The sequence below is a fragment of the Schistocerca americana genome, chromosome 1 (assembly GCF_021461395.2).
Source record: "Schistocerca americana isolate TAMUIC-IGC-003095 chromosome 1, iqSchAmer2.1, whole genome shotgun sequence".
NCBI lineage: Eukaryota > Metazoa > Arthropoda > Insecta > Orthoptera > Acrididae > Schistocerca > Schistocerca americana.
Window position 1 is genome coordinate 300,979,276 of NC_060119.1, and position 22,338 is coordinate 301,001,613.

At 38.4% G+C, this 22,338-nt stretch overlaps 1 protein-coding gene across 4 annotated transcripts in view; it reads right to left on the reverse strand.

Moving 5' to 3' along the window:
* Positions 1–22,338, reverse strand: part of LOC124595406 (lysophospholipase D GDPD1-like) — a 189,489-nt gene that overhangs the window by 31,175 nt on the left and 135,976 nt on the right. For 2 of the 4 annotated variants that reach the window (XM_047134145.1, XM_047134139.1), the window contains exon 7: positions 15,442–15,718. The exons of 1 other annotated variant lie outside the window; for it this stretch is intronic. In XM_047134145.1, coding sequence (XP_046990101.1) covers positions 15,458–15,718 — 261 coding nt within the window. In that variant the 3' untranslated portion in view covers positions 15,442–15,457. Of the gene's footprint in view, positions 1–8,172; positions 8,844–15,441; positions 15,719–22,338 lie in introns of those variants that run through there. One more of the 4 variants, XM_047134149.1, reaches the window with a different exon arrangement.

The window sequence follows — 22,338 nt, forward strand, 5'->3', positions numbered from 1 at the left end:
AAAACACGAAGGGACATGTACAGCACAAAAGCGTACAGGCTGACCTCGTCTGTTGACTGACAGAGACTGCCGACAGTTGAAGAGGACCGTAATGTGTAATAGACAGACATCTATCCAGACCATCACACAGGAAATCCAAACTGACACTTCATTTGGCGTAAGGAGCATAAACAATGGACGATTGATCAGTGGAAAAACGTTGTGTGGAGTGACGAATCACGGTACACAATGTGGCGATCCGATGGGGGGGTATGGGTATGGTGAATGCCCGGTGAGCATCATCAGCCAGCATGTGTAGTGCCAACAGTAAAATTCAGAGGTGGTGGTGTTATGGTGTGGTAGTGTTTTTCATGGAGGGAGCTTGCACACCTTGTTGTTTTGCATGCACTATTGCAGCACAGGCCTAAATTGATGTTTTAAGCACCTTCTTGCTTCCTACTGTTGAAGATTAATTCGGGGATGGTGATTGCATCTTTCAACACGATCGAACACCTGTTAATAATGCACAACCTGTGGCAGAGTGCTTACATGACAATAGCCTCACTGTAATGGACTGGCCTGCAGAGTCTTGACCTGAATCCTATAGAACACCTCTGGGATGTTTTGGAACGCCAACTTCGTGCCAGGCCTCACCGGCTGACATCGATACCTCTCCTCACTGCAGCACTCTGTGAAGAACGGGCTGCCATTCCCCAAGAAACCTTCCAGCACCTGATTGAACATATGCCTGTGAGAGTGGAAGCTGTCATCAAGGCTATGGTGGGCCAACACCATATTGAATTTCAGCATTACCGAAGGAGGTCGCCACGAACTTATAAGTCATTTTCAGCCAGGTGTGGGTTGAGTTGGGCTGTTTGGGGGACGAGACCAGATAGCGAGGTCATCGGTCTCATTGGATTAGGGAAGGACGGGAAAGGAAGCTGGCCATGCCCTTTCAAAAGAACCATCCGGCATTTGCCTGGAGCGATTTAGGGAAATGACGGAAAACCTTAAACAGGATGGCCAGTTGCGGGATTGAAACTTTGTCCTCCTAAATGTGAGTACAGTGTGCTAGCCATTGCGCCACCCTGCTCGCTCAGCCAGGTGTCGGGATACTTTTGATCACATAGTGTATGTAGTCCATGCATACCCCAATAAGAGGGGTATACTGAAAAAGTTTGTCATAGTGAAGGTACAGTGGTTTGTACTGATTGAGGATGATGAGCAGGCATATGAAAATCGAAGAAATGGAGTTGCAGAAGTATTACAGGGGTGAAGTTAGAGTTTGCCCAAACAGAGCAGTTACAGAAGGTCAGAACCCCTGTACAGGGAAGATACTGGTGAGTCAGAAAATTGGAAATGATTGCAAGAAAGATGTGATTAGGCTTGAGTTCTATTTCTAGCATGTTGAGGCACATTGGCTGTACTCCACCTTTGATAAAGTGATAGTAGTAGCCAGTTGTTTTGAAAAGGGGAAAGACACGATAGCAAAATGATTGGAGCTGAATGGGAGTGGATTGTTAATGAATGGGACACCACTTGAAATAGTGGGATCTCCTTACCATCTGCCTGCCACAGTTTCAAAAATAATCTGTCTATGCATTCTGCAGCCTCAATTGTATTGTCCGGAGGAACCAGTGGATGTGTTACCAGCCACGAATCTGACTACATTGAACCAGACATTAGGACCCGAGATAATTCAGTCCACAGACAAAATCATTAATGAGCAACAGGGATAAATCTCTGTGGAGACATTGGTGCAGTATGTGACTCAGTACTGGAAAATCAGTACCATAGCGAAACACCGATCACTTCCATACCAGGTGCCATAGTGACACTTACTTGCTAAGCACAGCCTTTATTTGCATGTACAAGAAGCAAAACAAAAGACAAAGTTTGGACCTAGCCACTGTTCAAATCCTGATGGATTCGATTCCCAAAGCCTAGGAGGCAGAAGAGCAGACTGTAACTGAATCTTCAATAGACAGCAGACCGCGCCAGTTGCAGCAGCCACCACAGAACTTGTCATTCTAGTTACATAAGAGTAACTTAGTTTAAGGTAACCCGAAGGACCTGGTCTAGGACTTATATTGCACCAGTATCAGCCACAGGCTAGCACAGATGCTATACCTTACAAAATATAACACAGCCGTCATAACATTGCAAAGCTAGCTGGTCTGGTAAGGTGTGGAAACAGTCTCTCAGCATTGATGGATGCTATGCACATAGGAGACTGTGGAATGCCACAGCCACACTCACACTGACACTGTCTGTAATGAATCACGGTGAGAAGCCACAATCAAGTCATTTGGAATTCCTGGCTGGCTGTCTGGCATTTTCCTGCTCCTCCTGACTCCATCAGTACTTTTTACATCATTTTGGCACAATATTCATAAAATTGTAAATCAGAGAAGTATAATGTTTCAAATGCATTTATCTGAAAATTTGAGAAGAAATTTGTCAAGAAATTAATTTAAGAATTGTAATCATAGCAAACTCTCAACAACTTAGACAACATCACAGTTTGTGCATTACAAAAGAGAAGTGTGCTACCAATAGTATCAGTACTTGACTTTGTGCTACAACTGTGGACCCGGGTCCAAAGACTATGTTTATGTGAGCACCTAACTGTAGGGGAAAACTATTTCTTTCATACATTTACACTTGCATTTGTGAAGTCAGTCTTTCTCTTAGTGGATGTCTAGGGTAATGTCCCTGACTAGTAATCAAAACATCTTGGGTCCAGAGTTCAGCCCCATTGACTGTTTGAATTTCGATTAAACACCATAAGCAATGATGGCCAAAAACTTCCAGTTTTGGGGTCACCTTCATTCTACAAATAGCTTTGGTAAAGAGCTAGGGGGAGCTAACAAAGGTTTGGCGTACCCTCTTACCTTTGGGATGGGAAACTGCCGCTAATAGATGGAAGAATCAGCAATGATCGATAGCATATTGATGCAGAAGGTAATGGAAACCACTGTATTAAAGAGATATAATATGTATCTACAGAGCAAGTGGCCCGTAATTGAAAAGGTGTCATGATATCCTTTCCATTGCTGAAAATTCTAGATTAGCACCCTATCTGAATCCCTGGGAGACGACTGCCAACAAGCAGACAACCATGAGAAAAAGGCTGAATAATTAATGGAAGGGTGCTGTATTGCAAATCAAAGTGTGGAATGTCAGATGTCTTAATGCAGTAGGCAAGTTAGACAAGATGAAAATTGAAATTAAAGTCTCAGTATAAAAACGGGGGAGGGGATGGGGTGGAGGATGGAGGTTAGTGAAGCAGAATGAAAAGAAGATAAAAGATTTGTGGTCCAGCAAATATAGGGTACTATCACCAGCAGCAGAAAATGATGTAACATGAGGAGGATCATCATGAATATGTAGGTAAAACAGATAGTAAGTTGCTGTGAACATTCCAGTCATAAGATTATTCTCATCAGAATTGAGAGCAAATCAACACCAACAGCAATAGTTCTGCATACATATTGATGTCAGAAGCAGAAGATAAGAGATGGAGAAATGCATCAGCCAAGTACCAAAAATACCATCACTGGAAAAAATGAGTATTTTTCATCCAATAGAGACACTAGTGTAAAAAGTGAGGTAAATGGGCAAGCAACAAATGATATATTCCCCGTACCTAATTTTAAATTGCTCCATCAGAATGTTCAATTGCTGTCCAATAAACTTAATGAAATAAAAATAACATTAAATAATCTGAATATTTCTGCCCTATCCTTTACCGAATACGGGCTTAAACAAGGTATGTTGGACCTCCCTCAGTTCAAGCTTGTAATGTGTAATGTAGGAAAATATCTAGTCATGAAAATTATACTTGGTACACTACTTTTTTGTGATCAGATGCTACAAGCAAGATACTTATTACTGTACATATGTTAAAGAAAATACAGAATTCAACAGTGTAACTGAATACCATAATCTGTCCGGTGAAGAAGATACATAACTCTTTATAGCTGAATTACCAAGGTAAAATACAATTATTATTTGTGTGTAGGGGTCACCAGATGGAGAGAGAGAGAGAGAAGTATTTTATAATCATACTGTAGCATACCGACCAAATTTAGTCAAAAATGTGCAATGCAAAGTAGGAAGTAGATTACAGTAGAGCCAGATACAGATGACCATGGATATTAAGCCTTACAAAACATAACACAGCTGTTGCACATTGCGAGGCAAGCTAGATAGGCTAAGTGTGGAAATAGTTGACACAGCAGCACCTAAGCAGAAAAAGACAGAAGCCTTTCCACTCCAGCAATCATGGAAGTGTTTAGTATACTTGGAACACTGCATAGCAGAGCCAAAGAAAGTGCAGATCATGAGCATGTAAATACCTAGCCATTTTTGTACTGAAATCATTTTGCTTTAGTATCACAGCACTACCACCATGGGGTTGTGACACTTTGGGTTCCATACTGAATGCTCTACAGGATCCACCGTTTAATCTTGCATCAGGGCACCCTGCTCTGAGAGACGAGACGCAGAGCCACCACTACCATGGTGGCAACTGTGGATCCACATCTGCTGCCAACCTAAAAAAATAATTGTGCTTCAGTCACTACCAAATGCTGTGTTTTGTGAATTGTGCATTGTTTTCTTTTCTTATTTTAGAATAAGTGAACAGACTAATCCTGCTCCATCATGGGGCTCTCGTGCAGCTCTCATTACACCAGAAGGAAATGGCCATTCCCATGACTGTGTGCCAGTCCAGCTTCTGCAGGAGTGCAAATCCTACTGGCCCAGCGAGAGGAATGCAGGGCTTGTTTCCCAGCTTCACTCCTCACCACTCAGCTCTCCAAATTCTTACTAGCTTATGCTCGGAGCTGACTGCTTCTGTTATCTTTTTATGATCTGAAAGTTGACTATGTAGGTAGATGAGTGTTGTTTGTCTATTTATGGTACATTCAAGAGGATTCGTGGTCAAATTCTCATCTCTACTCAAAATTTAAGGTGTCTGGCAACCATTTCAATCATTTATGAAAATGCTTATATGGATCCTTTAAACCAGCCACTGTTGATTTCGTTCCCTTCATTGGCCAAGTGGGATGTCGTCCATCTCAAATGAGCAGGTGTCAATGACATGTCAAATTAAAGTCTTTGTTCTCTTGTTCCTTGTTTCAAATTAAGCATTACACTAGGCTATTGTAATCATTTCTATTTATAACTTTATTCTCTGAAAGATGTCTTGTAGTTTTGGTTTTATATTTCCCTTTTCTTAGTTTTAGCTGACTTGCACAGTATTTTGTAATTAAATAAGCAATAATTATCATAATAATCAGTACAGAAAAACCTGTTTTCCATAGCATGGAAATTATACTTGGTACACAACTTTGTTGTGATCAGGTCCTACAAGCAAGATACTTATTACACACTTAAAGGAAGCAGTAAAACAAACAGAAAATTCATTTCATACTTTTTTTATTAACTGCTATTACAAGTGATAGATTAGGAGGATAGTTGTGTGACACGAACAACATGTGAAATTCCATATCACAGGACAACAGTTTCAAAATAGTTTTAAGGATCACATTCTGTGAAAATCAGTTCATTACAATACTTTTACTATAGTACTATCACACACTTAAAGAAATGAAGATGAATAATTTAATACAAAACAGCACAATGTACATTATGGATAATGGAAACTTGAGTCAGTTATAGTCTTGGACGGACTGATTATTAGAATTGCAAATATAATAAAAGCTGTGCTTTGTGGTTGGCAATATTCTGCCACATTAGTAACAAAGACTGCAAAACGATAATTTCCCTAATCAAAATATCATCATATATCTGAAAAAATATACAATTATCCCCATAAATTAATATTGTGCTTTCCAAAGCCGCTGAATAATGTCATGCACTTTATAAATTGTGTTCATCTATACCTCTCATATAATATTTACATGTACAACAAAGATGGGCATGAAAAGTTAAAGAAAATGAGTGAAATGAGGGAATGTGGGTTAAAAAGGAACAGCAGAGGTGAGGGAACAGAAATATAAGGTAGGTTGAAATAAGTTCCTCTTTTGGGAGGGTTGGAGGGGGGGGGGGTGGGGGGGGGTTATGATGAAGAACTTCCAAGATGAGAAGAGAACGGCTAAAACAAAGAAAATGAAGATATGAGATTTGGAAATAAGAATATGAATGGGGAGCAAATAAGGTGAAAGGGAAAGTGTTGTGCTTGAAAAGGGGAGATAAGTGGTGAAGACAACTTGAGATATACCCATGAAGTCACTGACATATTAAAGCTTAGTCTTACATTTATTCCTAATCATATTGTAGAGCAGGAGCACCTACTGAACAAGTTAATAGATGAAAAGTGAAGCCCAGTTTTAAAAGCAATTAAATATCTTCCTAACAGACATTTGTGCTTCCAGCCAAAAGATCTTCCTGTTAAGTAGAAAACATCCACACACACTCACACAAGTACAACTCACACACATGCGACCACCGTCTCTGGCTGCTGTGATCTGATTCCAGAGACAGCGTTCATTTGTATGTTAGTTGTACTAGTGTGAATGTGTGTGTGTTTTCTACTTCAAAAGAAGGCCTTTTGGCCACAAGTTAAAATGCATAGCAAACTTTTTGTTGTGCTTATCTGCGACTCATCTTCTCTATATGGTGAGTAGCAATCTATTCTTTTCATAACACTGTTGTTATTCCATCCCGGACTTGTCAGTGTTTAACTGACATTTGCATCACATTATTTCCTACTTATTAGTCAGTGCAGATTCTTTGGTACCAAATGCCAGGAAAGACTTCTGGAACTGATTGCCGCTGTTTTACGAGTTCATAATAATAATAATAATAATAATAATAATAATAATGGACCAGAACAAAAAAATCACCGAATGACTAGAACTGTTAATAATGAAAAAAAGAGAAGAGTGATCTCAAAACCAATTAAAAAATTGTGAACATTAGTTTGGCATTGAACATCAGGCAGTTATGGAATATGCAATTCAGAAATCCTAAATGTTTAAGTCTGACATTGTAATACCTTTTATAACTAGCTACAAGGAAAAAATTGCTCTTATTCTCAAGAGAAAATATAATGTACTATTCAACAGAAAATAATCTAGCTTTGCACAGAACTAACAAACTTTGTAACTGCTATAGACACATTGTGCATGAAATAGTTGGAGAATATGAAAGAAGAGCTATGACTCAGTAATCAAATTACTTTGTCAGTGATACATTGATCAAATTTATAGAGACATTACAAAGTACATACTACAGAGTTTCCTCCTTTTTAATGAGTTAAATTGTCAATATTTGCTGTGTGCTAGCACTCAGTACCTCCTAATGCAGATATTGTATAGTCTATGTAAATCTTTTTCTAACAACTTCTCCTACTTGGTGAATTGTGGAGAACAAATTTTTATTGTAAACTGTAATTTTAATGAAGTAGCTATTTGAGAAAATTTAATACGGGACATATGGTGCAAATGCTAAACAAACTGTGGCCTCTACTTCTAATGTTTGTAAGTACATGTGTATTTTAAATCAATTGATATTACTTGTTTTAAGGTCACTTATGCTAACAAAATACTAATTTGTTTAAACTAATGATACTCTTCCATAACAGTCTTTACTAAAAGCCACAGTACAAATTATCAGCTGATCTATCCTGTCTGTGAATGGAGTAGGAAAAAAACGTGACAAGCAGTGAGTACAATGACTCAGGAAATATTAAACATCAAGGATACTCTTGTGTAAATATTTCTGATTGATAAAATGAAAACAAGCAATGAGATATTAAGTGTTGTATCAGTAAACTGTGCTTGTACAACATATGTGTACTACACATAAGGAATTAACTATATCACTTTATCAATACTGCAAACAAAAGAACAATGTAATATGGAACTTCCTGGCAGATTAAAACTGTGTGCCCGACCGAGACTCGAACTCGGGACCTTTGCCTTTCGCGGGCAAGTGCTCTACCAATTGAATTACCAAAGCACAACTCACGCCCGGTCCTCACAGCTTTACTTCTGCCAGTATCTCGTCTCCTACCTTCCAAACTTTACAGAAGCTCTCCTAGGTTCGCAAGAGAGCTTCTGTAAAGTTTGGAAGGTAGGAGACGAGATACTGGCAGAAGTAAAGCTGTGAGGACCGGGCGTGAGTTGTGCTTTGGTAATTCAGTTGGTAGAGCACTTGCCCGCGAAAGGAAAAGGTCCCGAGTTCGAGTCTCGGTCGTGCACACAGTTTTAATCTGCCAGGAAGTTTCATATCAGCGCACACTCCACTGCAGAGTGAAAATCTCATTCTGGAACAATGTAATATACTGTCTGGTCCCTTGAAAACAAGTATCAGAACAATATTTCTTTCATGGCAGCTCTTTCTGCACAATAGACTACTGAGATACTAAATAACACCATTATCTCAATAAGTGGCATTATCTTCCACAACCATAAAGGCACCTTTTGTGGAAATAAACTACTAACAGTGACTAGGAATGAGGCACATTTTGTACATTATTTGTGAAAATATTGTAAAAATATAGACTACCAAAATAAATTCTGATGATAAGAAACAAAATTCTCAGATGCCAAGAATGTACACCGATGATAATGATAACAATAAATAATAATAATAATAATAATAATAAAGATAATTACAAAAATTACTTGAGGGCATTTATATAAATTAAACACAAAAATTGTGTGACAGGTATGGCATAATGGAATGATGAGCAACAAATATCACTGATACTGAGGGTTTTCTTCAAGAAACTTCTTGAGCCTCGATGGATAATCTGTCATAACTCCAGATGCACCCAGTTCGAATGCTGTTCTGAATTCATCTTCATAATTCAGTACCCAGAGGTATGTCTAAAATGATAAAAAGATAATTTTCTATGTTTCATATTTCTTAAGAATGATACCAATATTTAACATTTGTAAAACTTGTCTTGGTTACGTAAAATACACACTGACAGATAATGTACTGTACATCAGAGTAAACTACATCAATTTTTTGCTATTCCAAAACTCATTTTGTAAATGGAGAAATGTGAGATCTCTGCTCATTGTTGCTTTCATTTCCAGTGTTTGTTCTCCATAGCTAGAACATTGTTGTACCATTTCTTTAGCCCGAGTCACAATGCTGGAGCAAGAGGCACCATTATCTGTTGTGCTACACATTATAATCAAGTTTCTCACCATAGAAAGCATAAAACCATCCGAAATTTTTTAAAGACTTGCAGTACTGTTCGGGGCAGCACCCCGAGAAAGACTCATGTGTACTCATGGCAAAACCAGCTTTTATGAGGACGAGAAACAATTTAGAATGCAGCATACTGACATCACCAAAAGCCATATCTCGGGGGAGGGGCAAGGTTTTTGCTAGAATCTTTTTTGGTTTCAAAGGAAGTCTTCATCAAATTTCTTCATGAAACTTGGGCTGTGAACACTGCATACTAATGCCAACTTTTGGGTCAACAAAACATGTTTATCAGAAGAGATGTGCATTTCCAATCTGGGATGTGTCATGCATCCTGAAAGTGCTGGACCCCTCACAGCTGCCCGAACTTAACAAAAAATTAAGGAATTGTTCTGGACCACACTAGAACATCCTACCTACAGTCCACACTTACTGTGCTGTGATTGTCATTTGTTTGGCCCCCTAAAGGAAGCAGTCAACGGACACAGATCTGGTGATGATGGCACTGTCGAAGTGTTTGTGCACAACCGGCTGCTATAACAGAAATGTTCATTTTACAGGAACCGGATGAAGAAACTGCCTGGGAAAAATGTGTTTCCTGTTCAGGAGACTACATAGAAAAATAAGTGTGCGTGTGAATTTTTCTGATTTTTTTTTTTAAAGGTCTAGTTTGTATCTGATTCATCCCTGTACCTTGTCTGAATTCCACTCCATTAATTGAGTTGGCATCACTGTTATTCGAAGTATAGCAATAAAGTTTCACAATGTCAGTGCCACTGAAATTGAGAACAGATTTTGTGCTCAGTTCGGAGAGATCTTCTTTGCCTGGGCGTTGACCAGAGGAGAAAAACATTTTAGATGTGATGTGACAGCCATGTATGTCAGGCAATAAGATAACAATTTATGTCTGGTTTCAATGACCAAAGGCACTTTTGGGCTTTAGCCTCAAAACTAGTTGTGACTAAATAAATATAGAAATAAAGTGTAGCAGTGGAAAAGTTAATTCCTAAAACTCTCGAATACAAACTTTAAATTTTCACAATGAGAAATTTGTGAAGGAAGAAATATAAATCAAAATGCAAGTCACAAACACTGAACAACCTCAATGTTTGTCATATTACTGAAGGTGATTGTTGCTCAGCTCTGATAGATTGACTTTTTTTCCTTCCTCGCCAAGGGATTCGTTATGAGAACAGCAGGGGTGTTCAAGAATATGAAAACAACAGAAACACAATACATTACCAAGCCTAATATGGTGTGGAAAAATGCTGGGTTCGAAAACAGCTTCCAGGCTTCTCAGAATATATAAATACATGTCTTGTGTAGTTTTCAAGCGAATCTTGTACCATTCTTCCCACAAAATAGTAACAAGTCCAGATAACGATAAGAGGCCTTTGTTGAGTCAATCACAAAGGCTCATAATATGGATATCTGGTGATTGTGGTGGGCAAGGGAAATGTGCCAATTCACCCTCAGGGTCATAAAAACAGTCCTGGATGATGTGAGCACGGTCCCAATTGTCTTGGAACATGGTATACCCATTGGGGAACAAACAGTGTACCTAGGGATGGACCAAATCAGCCAAGATGGTCATGTAATCCTTGGCAGTAATGCGACCTTGCACACTAACCATGGGGACCATGGAATACCAAATATAGCTGTCCTGATCATCATCGAACACCAGCCATATTTCACTCTTGGGATGTAAACTTGGCCAGAAGTTGCAAACAACGTGAAACAAGATTCATCGGACCAAATGATTTTGTTTCATTGCTCCATAATCTAGGCTTTATGGCTATGGCACCACATTTTCCGGTTACAGGCATTTGCATCATTTATGAGTGGTTTAAAAAATTCCAGCTCACTCTACAATTCCCTGCTTCCAGAGCTTCCTTAGTGTTATTTTGGTGCTGACAATGTTCACAAGGCTGCATTCAATTCTGTAGTGGCTTTTGAAGCTGTTGTCCTCTTATTTTTTGTCACAATCCTCTTCAATCACCATCTGTCATGATCACTCAACATGCACTTTTGTCCACATTATGACTTAGCAGATGACTTTTTCCACTCTCCACGTATGCAATATAAATCTTCAATACTATGCCTCTTGAGACACCAAATACTTTAGCTATCTTAGTTATGGAAGTACCCATCATACAAATACTAACAATCTGCCCATGTTTGAATTCACTTAACTCTGACATAATGCACTCACAACTACACAGAACATTCCATTAAATTTCGGGCATGCAGCTGCGCAAATAAAATTCCCTCTACTGATATTTTGGCCACGTATCGTCCGGCCATCTTCAGAGCAAGTCACAAGACTGACTCGCTCTGAAGATGCGGCCATCTTCAGAGCAAGTCACAAGACTGACTCGCTCTGAAGATGGCCGGACGATACGCGGCCGAAATATCAGTAGAGGAAATTTTATTTGCGCGGCTGCATGCCCAAAATTTAATGGATTATTCATTACGCCGCCAGAAGTTGAAAATGCACATACACAGAACACTATTCTGACCACAGCTGACACTTGCAATATATTGAGGACGTTTCACAGGTGCCATTCATGGTCAAACACAACAGTTCAATCTGCAGGCTTCCTAGCATTTGCATTTATGTTCAAGGATGTCTTTCTTCTGGTGTTCCCAAATTTTTGTACAGCCTTTTTATGTGACCACAACATGTCTAACTCAAAGAAGGTGGGAGGAAGGTGTAACATAAAGATAAAAATCTGCGAACTTCCATGTGGAAGGAACAACTTTGAGGATTCTGAAGGTTCTCTGCTAGAAAATTTTATCCTCGGCTGCAACTGATGACACCTACTACTGCAGCCTCCTGGAGGAAGCTTTGTTGACCAATCATTCCAACACATGTGCTTTCCTCATTCAGATAAGATACTGTTGCAATGACTGAAAATAAGATTAATGTGCACTAGGTGGAAAATTCAAGGAAGAGATAAAAGGAAGAAGGAGGAATAATTGCAATTGGTGTAAACAAGGGCCCATTGGGCTTCAACTACCAAGTTTGGCTTGGCACGACATTTTCTGTTCCTATAAATACAAAGAAAAGCCTCATTTCAAAATGGTTCAAATGGTTCTGAGCACTATGGGACTTATCAGCTGAGGTCATCAGTCCCCTAGAACTTTGAATTACTTAAACCTAACTAGCCTAAGGACATCACACACATCCATGCCCAAGGCATGATTCGAACCTGCGACTGCAGACTGAAGCATCTAGAACCGCTCAGCCACACCGGCCGGGTGCCTCATTTCATTCTAAGCAATGTCTATAGTTATCAGCTGTGTAATCTGGAATTAATGCTCTAGGCATAGTACAGAGAGACCCAAGCATTCCTTACAACACAGATAACATAGAGCATACTTTATTTCTCATCAATAGCAGATAGTGATTACCACGACAAACTACCAATGTACCATCCATAGGAGTATTTCAGGCTCTAATTTGTGAGGAAGGACACATGTTAAATGTGTTAACCTCTAACCTCTGTGAGATGGCTGCCGAACATTTTGGTGGACATCCCCTCACCTTCTTCGGTCATTTCACCTTTTTTCTTTTTGTGTATCTCTCAGTTGGAATGTTGACTTCTTGCTGTGAAGGCGGGGTGCCAATTGCACTAACTGACCATTGGTAAGTTCACAGTAAACCAGCCCTGATGTCTCGCATATGCACAACACAAGTGCAATTATTATTCGAAGACATGTTTATCAACATTTCATGTTCATTGCGATGATTCTGGTGTAATACTGTATAGTTATTATTGACTGTGTTTCTTAATTAATTTGCACAATGTGGAGACTCTACTAGGTCCAGCTCAACTTTCAAATGCATTTGGAAGAAATTAATGAAGTTTTTGGTGACAGTCATATTGGTCCAGATTATGAGATAGAAAGTGATGATGATAGGAGTTCAAAACATAAAGTGGATGAGGGTGATGGAAATGGATTTGTAATGGATTGTAAATGGTGAAAAACTTTGACTCAGGTGTGGCGAATTATTAATGCCGAGAGTAGTATAAACTGCCTGAGAGAATTGGGCGTTCTGTGCTACGGATGCATCTCTCCGGAATAAGAAACCAAATATGTATATTTGAGGACTCTGTGTGAAGTGGTTACGGAGATCAGGTGTGTTTTATGTTGGAGAGATTTTGCTACTATTGTGCGATGCTATTAAGCTCCATTGTGAATGTTTAGTTAGTCGATGGCACAATAAACAAAATTGAAGAAAATAATATGCATTCAAGGTGTGTATTTATCAATTTATAAAGATTTGACGAAAATCCTTCAGATATCACGCGACGCAGATCGATCGGAGGTGCAGTGTGGAATGATAGTGCGAACCTGCATCTTGTCACGGTCAATATTCTTCGAGAGAATATCTCAGAAGCAATAAACTTTTCATAGATAAAAAAGTTAGACACATCAATCCATACACATCATACAACATAGCACCTGGTTGTGCCGAACGATCTTCATAGCAAACTAAACATTTTAGAGATTTCAGGTGGAGCTGTTCCGACTAAGAGTATCAGCAAGATCGACGCTGTGGTATTTAAAACCAAAAGACTTATATTCTTTAGCTTTTAAAGGACTGAAGCTAAAACCTAAATAAAACTACTGAAAATCATAACTAAAAATCCCAAAAATAAAGAAGAAGCAGAGAATTTTCTTAAACAAAATGTCTTAAGTAAATAAATAAATAAAATTAAAATAAAATATAATAAAGATTGGAGGGTATATAAATTGTTGAAGATGATCTGAGTAAAACAACAGTCATATGACTATGATTTCTACTTTTATTATAGGTGAAACTCTACTTTTATGATATGTGAAGCTGATTCAAATGGAGAAAAGCACAATCACCAACTAACAATCAGAACAAGTCAATGTAACACAGTGTTGCAGATTCCTGGTCTGCACCTTTGGGCTAATGCCATGGATAATAGAAATCGAACTGCTGAAGAACTATGGGGTCTACATTTTGCTCATAACATTTTAGATGAGATTCTGCAGTGATAAAAGAATAAGCAGTCAAATAAAAGTTCTCTCAAAAGAATATATCATTTCTACAAGATATTGATGTTCTTGAACTGAAAGCTTTTATAGGCTTATTTGTATTCACAGCAATCTCCAAATCTGGTAACAAATCCATATATAAGCTTTTCTCAGTATGTGGAACAGAATGTACTATTTTTCATAGTACTGTAACAAAAAGTTTTTGTTCATATTGATAGCTCTTCTATTTGCAGTTGCATATAAGGAGTCTACAATACATACATTAAGAATGTGTATTAGGAGGAGGAGGAGGAGGAGGAGGAGGAGGAGGAGATTAGTATTTAACGTCTCGTAAACAACGATGTCATTAGAGATGGAGCACAAGCTTGGAGTTGGGAAGGATGGTGAAGGAAATTGGCCATGCCCTTTCAACGGAACCATCCCAGCATTTGCTGGAAACGATATAGGGAAATCGCAGAAAATCTAAATCAGGATGGCCAGAGATAGGTTTGAACCGTCATCCCCCGAATGCGAGTCCAGTGTGCTAACCACTGCACCACCTCGCTCGGTTTCTATTTGCAAACTCAGATGGTAGGGCTGAAAGGAAAAAGGGTAATGTGAATGCCACAGTGCCAAACATTTGTAACAGATTTGTTGTTAACTACGAGTAGTGTTGCTCCCCAGGCTGTACTATGTGCATTGACAAAATACTTGTGCCTTTCCCCATTTGATGTAGATTTCAGGTTTAACAGCTAAAAAAATAAAAATCAGTGAAATATGTGTTCAAGATTGTGTGTATGTCAGACAGCAGGACCCAGCCTGCACTGTGGCCTGAAAGTTAACATCAAAATGTGAATTTATACTTGAAATTTTCAATACTTTATATCTGTTTCTGATTCTTGGTCATTCAAGAAAGACTGGCATAGCATTAGATTAACAACTAAAAGTTTTATTTCTATATTTTCAAGAAACTTAGGGCAGTCCACTTTTTTGGAACATTGTTTGCATATTTTCTTTGTTTTCTTCTTGCTTATTAACCCTTTCACTGCGCATTTACTCTCAGCGGCTCCCGCCCTGTGCGCGTTATTTTCACCCGGTGCGTATATATACGACTGTAGCAGTCTACTGTTATTATTGAGATAAAAATGAGACGCAAAATCGAGTATTGTCGGTGTAAATCGTTTCCTTTTTTAAAAATCTTTGTTCAGAAAGTCTTATTTTGTTCAAAAAAGGTACTTTATTAGGTGAAAAAAATAGAAAACATATTACATTAGTAATACTTCAAAGTGTGATATCTCTTGAAACAAAAATTCAAACATAAAGGCACATTACATTTTACACACATGTATCTTGTGTCACTTCGTTTGCACACACAATACACCTTCTCTGGGTGGCCTTCTTCTTTGAAGCTCCTGGGATTAGCGAGATAAAGTGGCGCTCGGTTAGGAGTAAGGGGATTGTCACCATCAGCCGATCTCCTGCCACGACATCCCTCTGTTTGCTTTTGGTGGTGAATCTCCTTGATAAGTTTCTGTTGAAAATCAGATAGTGAATATTTCGTCCTGTTTGAGTTTTATATAATGCATGTGCATTGAGCAGAGACAGATCCAACAAATGAAAAAATACTTTTTTATACTATTTTACAGTTTTTCGTACACATTCTACTGAACTTAGCATCATGTCACTCCTGTCGACAGCCCCCATATTTTCAGTGGCTTTGTTTTTGGTTCATTCGTGGTTCTGTCAATTTTGTCAGTCGCTGTAATTTCGCTTTTATGAAAAGTTGAAAGCATCCTCACTTCCCGCTTGTCCTGCCACTTCAGAGCAAGAAGTTTATGTGTTGACATAAACTCGATCTCGCCTTTTCTAAGTTTTTTTGATAAAGCAGGCATGCCTTTGCGGTTTGTTCTCACAGTCCCACAGGCATTAGTCACTCTGTCAACCAAATAAGAAAATAACGTTGGGCTAGTGTAGCAATTGTCAACGTATAATGTGTGACCTTTACCAAGGTAATGTTCAATTAAAGTGAGAACAATGCTTCCAGGTATTCCAACATTTACACTAAAGTCAGTTTCTTTTTTTACGTCTGCTGCTGCACTCGCATAAATAATAAAGTCAAGAATATAACCAGTTTCACATTCACATAACACAAAAAATTTTACACCAAATCTGTGGCTTTTGGAAGGAATGTACTGCTTGAAGAAGACACGACCTTTGAAGAGAACTAAACTTACGTCAATGCACAAATTTTTAAAAGGATAGACAGCACCTGGAAATACTTTCCTTAAGTGATCCACAATTCGACGTAATTTCCAGATTTTTTCATCTCCAGGGTCCTTACTGTTATTAGCAAAATGTAACATTCTAAGTAACAGAAGATATCTATCTCTCGGCATGATTTGTGCAAACATTGGAGTAGACAGTAACTGATCATTGGTCCAATAACTGTTTATTTCATTTTTTCTCACTTGAGCCATCAGAAAATTTACAGCAAGGAAACAGTAAACTTCGTGACTGTTTGAGTTTTTCCAACGTCGCAGTCTTGATTTTTCAATGGCATCATTGCAAAGGTTTTCATAATATAAATTACACTGCTCAGCTACGTAGCTCACAATTTCTTGGCTAAAAAAAACTATGAAGCAGTCGTATACAGTACATAAATCATCTAAATTGACGATTTTGCAACCAGAACCACTGTTATCGAAATTATCAACTGTTTTGTGTCTCTTAGGAGATTTTTCAGGCATACGCTCAGGCTCTTCTTCAGAATCGGAGAAAGAATTGACGATAACATCAAAATCTGGATCTGCATTTACTGGTTCAACGTTTGTTGGTTCACAAATATTTTTTATATTTGTGGTGACAGACTTATCTGCCAGCTCGTCGTCGTCATTATCTGTCCACCCATAATCAGCTGGATTGGGCATGATGATGTCCTCGTCGTCACTTTGGTTTAGAATACTCAGCAGCTCATCGTCTGCAAACAGACGGTAACGTCGTGTCATTTTATTCGGTAACGCGGAAACGGCCACACGCAAACTAGGTAACATAGCGATACGAATGAACTCAGCAGAAAGAGAATTCAGCATTCAATAGTCGTTCAGGTATTTTCTAGTATTCCAATGATTAAACTGCATACTTGCGCAACAATTACCTCCGACTCACTGGCCCGATTGTCGACGTTATAAGTAACTATACGATTGTAGCAGGGAACCGATGTAAGTATTTTTTATAGCACATAGTATATATCCGTCTGGAGCACTGAAACGATTAGCGTATATTTACGTCTGGAGCAGTGAAAGGGTTAATATTCTTTGTGATATTGCACTTTCATATGTTTGAAAATACATGATATGACTAGCAGAGGTCAATAAACAATTAATAAGTTAAGACAATGTATATAAACTGACAACAAATTTCTGAAGTCTGACAGACAATGTGATACTAATTACGTTACAAAATCGTATGATATGCGTAACGAGTTAAGCAGGGTTATGGTGTGGCTAAAGTGACATTGATGAACTGCACACTAATTCAGTGAAAGTTAAAAGCAGTTAATGATAAATTAGTCCAAGAAAGAATGAAAAAACTGTTGATTACAGCAAACACATTTATAAAGGTTCACTGAATGACCAGATACAATGTAAAAATAATAATCTGTTAACACATAGCCTAAGAAGGAAGGAATGTTAGATTAAACATCCTGTTGACACTGAGGTAATTAGAGACTGAACACATGGTACAAATGAACAAGGATGGAGAAGGAAATAAAGTGTGTACTTTCCAAAGGGACTATTCTGGCATCCACCTTGATGTAGGAAGCCCGTGTCTCATGGAGTCCATTTTTGCAAATTAGGTTGTGTAGATTATATTAAATATATTTATTTATTTATCACAATATTTCAGTTACTATCATCATCAGATCGAAACTTAGAACTTGTAAAATAGCAATAAGGATGAGTCAGGCAACAGTGAGTTGTTGTACAACGAGCAAGGTAGAAGGATTTTTGCCAAACACAGATACATCAGTAATATTTACAAGGTGGTATCCAAAATGGAATTCTTTTTTTAAAAGCTATATATTTTCAAATTGTTTACAAAACAATCTTATCCCATTCAAAATATTCTCCATTTTAACTAATACATTTGTCCTATCAGTGCTTCAATTGTCCAAAACATTTTTTGTAGTCATCTTTAAAAATGGATGACAGCTCCCGCCTCTTTTTTTTTTTTTTCCCCCTTGACTTCTTCAATATTGTCAAATTGGTGTCCTTTCATGCCCCTTTTCATGCATGGAAATAAGAAAAAGTTGCATGGAGCCAAGTCCGGCGAGTAAGGAGTGTGGGGCATGCCATTTTTAGTCAAAAACTGTCCGAAACTGTCCGACAGCGATGGCAGTGTATGCAGTTGCACTGTCATGGTGGAAGAACCAGTCTTCTGTATGCCACAAATAGGGTATTTTTTGACTAACACTGTTGCGCAATCTACTTGAAACTTCCAAATAAAAGGTCTGGTTGATGATCTGGCCTAGGGGAACAAAATCTGAATATTTCCACTGATTTTGGCAGTTGATGGATGTCCAGAATGAGGTTTGGCATCAATTGTCATGTTGCCATGTTTCAATCATGCAAACCACTCGTACATTTGAGTTTTTCCCATAGCGTCATCTTGATAAGCTGTTTCCAACATTAAAACAATTTCAGCAGCATTTTTACTGAGCAGAGAACAAAATTTCACAGTTGCATGTTGCTCACTTAAACATGCCACCACAAAAAACGAAACAAGAACAAAACAGCACTAGCAAAGACAATCACAGTAGAGGAACAGAAAAAATGGCACTGAACTGGCAGTGAGTTGTGCTATGCATGCCCATCTGCAGAAGGGTGTACTATGCAAGCTCCACCCACAGCAATGTTATTCAGGTTTTTTTTTTTTTTTTTTTTGGGTACCACCTTGTATGGACATTTCTTTCTGTTATTTTGGTACATGTCACACACTAAAATTATGAACTAACTATGAAACAGATACATGCAAAATGGTAATCATGCATTGACCATAAACAAAAACATAAACAAATTTCTGGAGTACTTTAAAGAGAATTTATTTTGTGGGCAGTGGAAGTGTTTGAGAAAGAAGTGGAGGTGCAGTAAGAGATGGACGTCCACTGAGAGGTGGAAGTGCACAGAGAGATAGAAAGTGGAAGTAGAGATAAAGGTACAGGTAGAGATGAAGACAGATGCAGAAGTAGTGCGATGGAGATCAAATCAAGAGGATCCGCTAAGTTTTGTATTTGTCACTGCACACACATGGGTTCGAACCCAGCCACTGCTTGAATTTTGAATACATATCATCAGCAATGGCAGTCAAAGTCTTCTGGCATAAGAAGACACTCTCATTGTGCCAATGCTCTTGTCAAAAAGGGTAGAGGATCAGACAGAGGTTTAGGGTACTCTCTTGTCTCTGGGGTGGGAAAGTGCCCCTTCAAGGCGGAAGAATCTGCAGTGATCATTGACATGAGGATGCAGAACACAATGGAAACTACTACATTAAGAACACCTAATGTGTATCCAAAGGAAATGTGGCCTGTGAGTGAACAAATGTCATGAGGATCTCTCCAATCACAAAAGATCCTGCACCATTCCTCCATTCAGATCTCTGGGAGGGGTTGGGACTGCCAAGGGTGAGGTGACCATGAGAAAAAGATGGAATAGTAAATGATGGGATAACATTCTACAAGTTGGAGCTTGGAATATAATAGCGAAGCTAGAAAATCTGAAAAGAGAAATGCAAAGTCTCTATCTAGATATAGTGGGGGTCACTGAAGTGAAATGGAAAGAAGATAAGGATTTCTGGTCAGGCGAATATAGGGTAATCTCAACAGCTGCAGAAAATGGTAAAATAGGAGTAAGATGCATTATGAATAGGAAAGTATGGCAGAGAGTGAGCTACTGTAAACAATTCAATGACAGAATTATCAGATTTTACAACAAACCAATGCTGACAAAAATAGTTCATGTAGACACATCAACGTTGCAAGCAGAAGATGTAGAGAGAAAGTGTACAAGGGTATTGAACAGGCAATTTGGAATGTAAAAGGAGATGAAATCTAATAATCATGGGGGACTGGAATGCGGTTGTATGGGAAGGAATAGGAGGAAGTGTTACAGGAGAATGTGGGCTTGGTATTAGGAATGAGAGAGGAGAAAGCCTAATTGACTTCTGCAATAAATGACAGATAGTAACAGTGAATATTCTGTTCACGAATCAATAGAGGAGGAGGTACACTTGGAAAAGACTAGAAAGCATGGGATCATTCCAGCAGGATTACATGATCAGACAGAGATTCCAAAACTGGATATCAGATTGTAAAGAATATATAAGAGCAGACAGACTCAGATAACAATTTAGTAATGATGAGATGTGTTTCACTAATGTTGAGGATACAGCAACAAGGTATACCACGGTACCCATTTCAATTGAGGAGGAGTGTACACTTCTAAAAAGGGCAATCACAGATGTTGGACAGATAAATGTAGGTATAAGGAAGTTAACTGAAAAGAAACCTTCACTCACAGAAGAAATCTTCACTCACAGAAGAAATATTTCAAATGGTTGACAAAAGAAGGAAGTACAAAAATGTTCAGGGAAAGACAGGAAAACAGCAATATAAATCCCTTAGGAGTGAATTTCAGAAATCACAGGGGAAAATGGCAACCAAACAGCTATTCAGGTTGGTGTGTAAAATCTAAGAGACTGGACATGTTCCATCAGACTTTCGTAAAAATATCATCCACACAGTTCCAAAGATAGGATGAGCAGGTGTAAGGACTATCGCACAATCGGCTTAACTGCTCATGCATCCAGGCTGCTGACAAGAATAATATACAGAAGAATACAAAAGAAAATTGAGGATATGTTAGATGTTGATCATTTTAGCATTAGGAAAGGTAATGGCACCAGAGAGGCAGTTCTGGCATTGTGCTTGATAATGGAAGCAAGACTGAAGAAAAATCAAGGCACATTCATACAATATGTCAACCTAGAAAAAGCATTTGACAGTGTAAAATGGAGCAAGATGTTAAAATTTCTGAGGAAAATAGGAGTAAGCTATAGGAAAAGATGTGTAATATACAATATGACCAAGAACCAAGAGGGAACAATATGACTGGAAGACCAAGAACAAAGTGCTCAAATTAAAAAAGGGGTAAGACAGGTACGCAGATTTTGCCCCTACTGTTCAATCTATACAATAATGAAGCAATGATGGAAACAAAAGAAAGGTTGAAAAGTGGGATTAAAATCCAGGGTAAAAGTATAAGACTCTCAGATGACATTACGATCCTCAGTGAAAGTGAAGATGAATTACAGGATTTGTTGAATGGAATGAACAGTATAATGAGTACAGAATATGGATTGAGAGTAAATCAAAGGAAGATGAAAGTAATGAGAAGGAGTATAAATGAGAATAGCAAGAAACTTTACATCAAAGTTGGTAAGCATGAAATAGACAACGTTAAGAGATTCTGATATCCTTTGTAGTGCATCATATTACTTTAATGAAGTGACGTGTTGCACAAGCATTTTTCAAACCAAAGAATGATGATCACCTCTATAAAAAGTTTATTTTCACGATGAATTAGATAACTTGCTGTTTGGATGTAACTTTTATTTATGTACATGTATTACAAGATGGGTGGATGCAATGTATATGTAAGCTGGGACAACAATAAATATTGCACCACATTTGTGGTACCTGCTCTCTGCAAACTCAGTGAAGAAAGGAACTTATGGAAAACAATGACAAGAAGAAGGGACACGATGATACAAAATATGTTATGACATCAGGGAATAACCTCCATGGTGCTAGAGGGAGTTACAAAAGTAAAAAACTGTAGGGGAAGACAGAGTCGGGAATACATCCAACAAATAACTGAGGACGTAGGGTACAAGTGCTACTCTGAAATGAAGAGGTTAGTGCAGCAGAGGAATTCAAGGTGATCTGCATCGAACCAGACCTAAAAAAGAGGACAGCTGTTGACAATGAGCCGGTTTTGAAACATTCCAGTAGTTATGAAGGAAGATAGCAACTCGAAGAAGGAATGAAAAACCGTATAAATTCAAATGGTCAAAATACTGGAAGCTGTTCAAGTG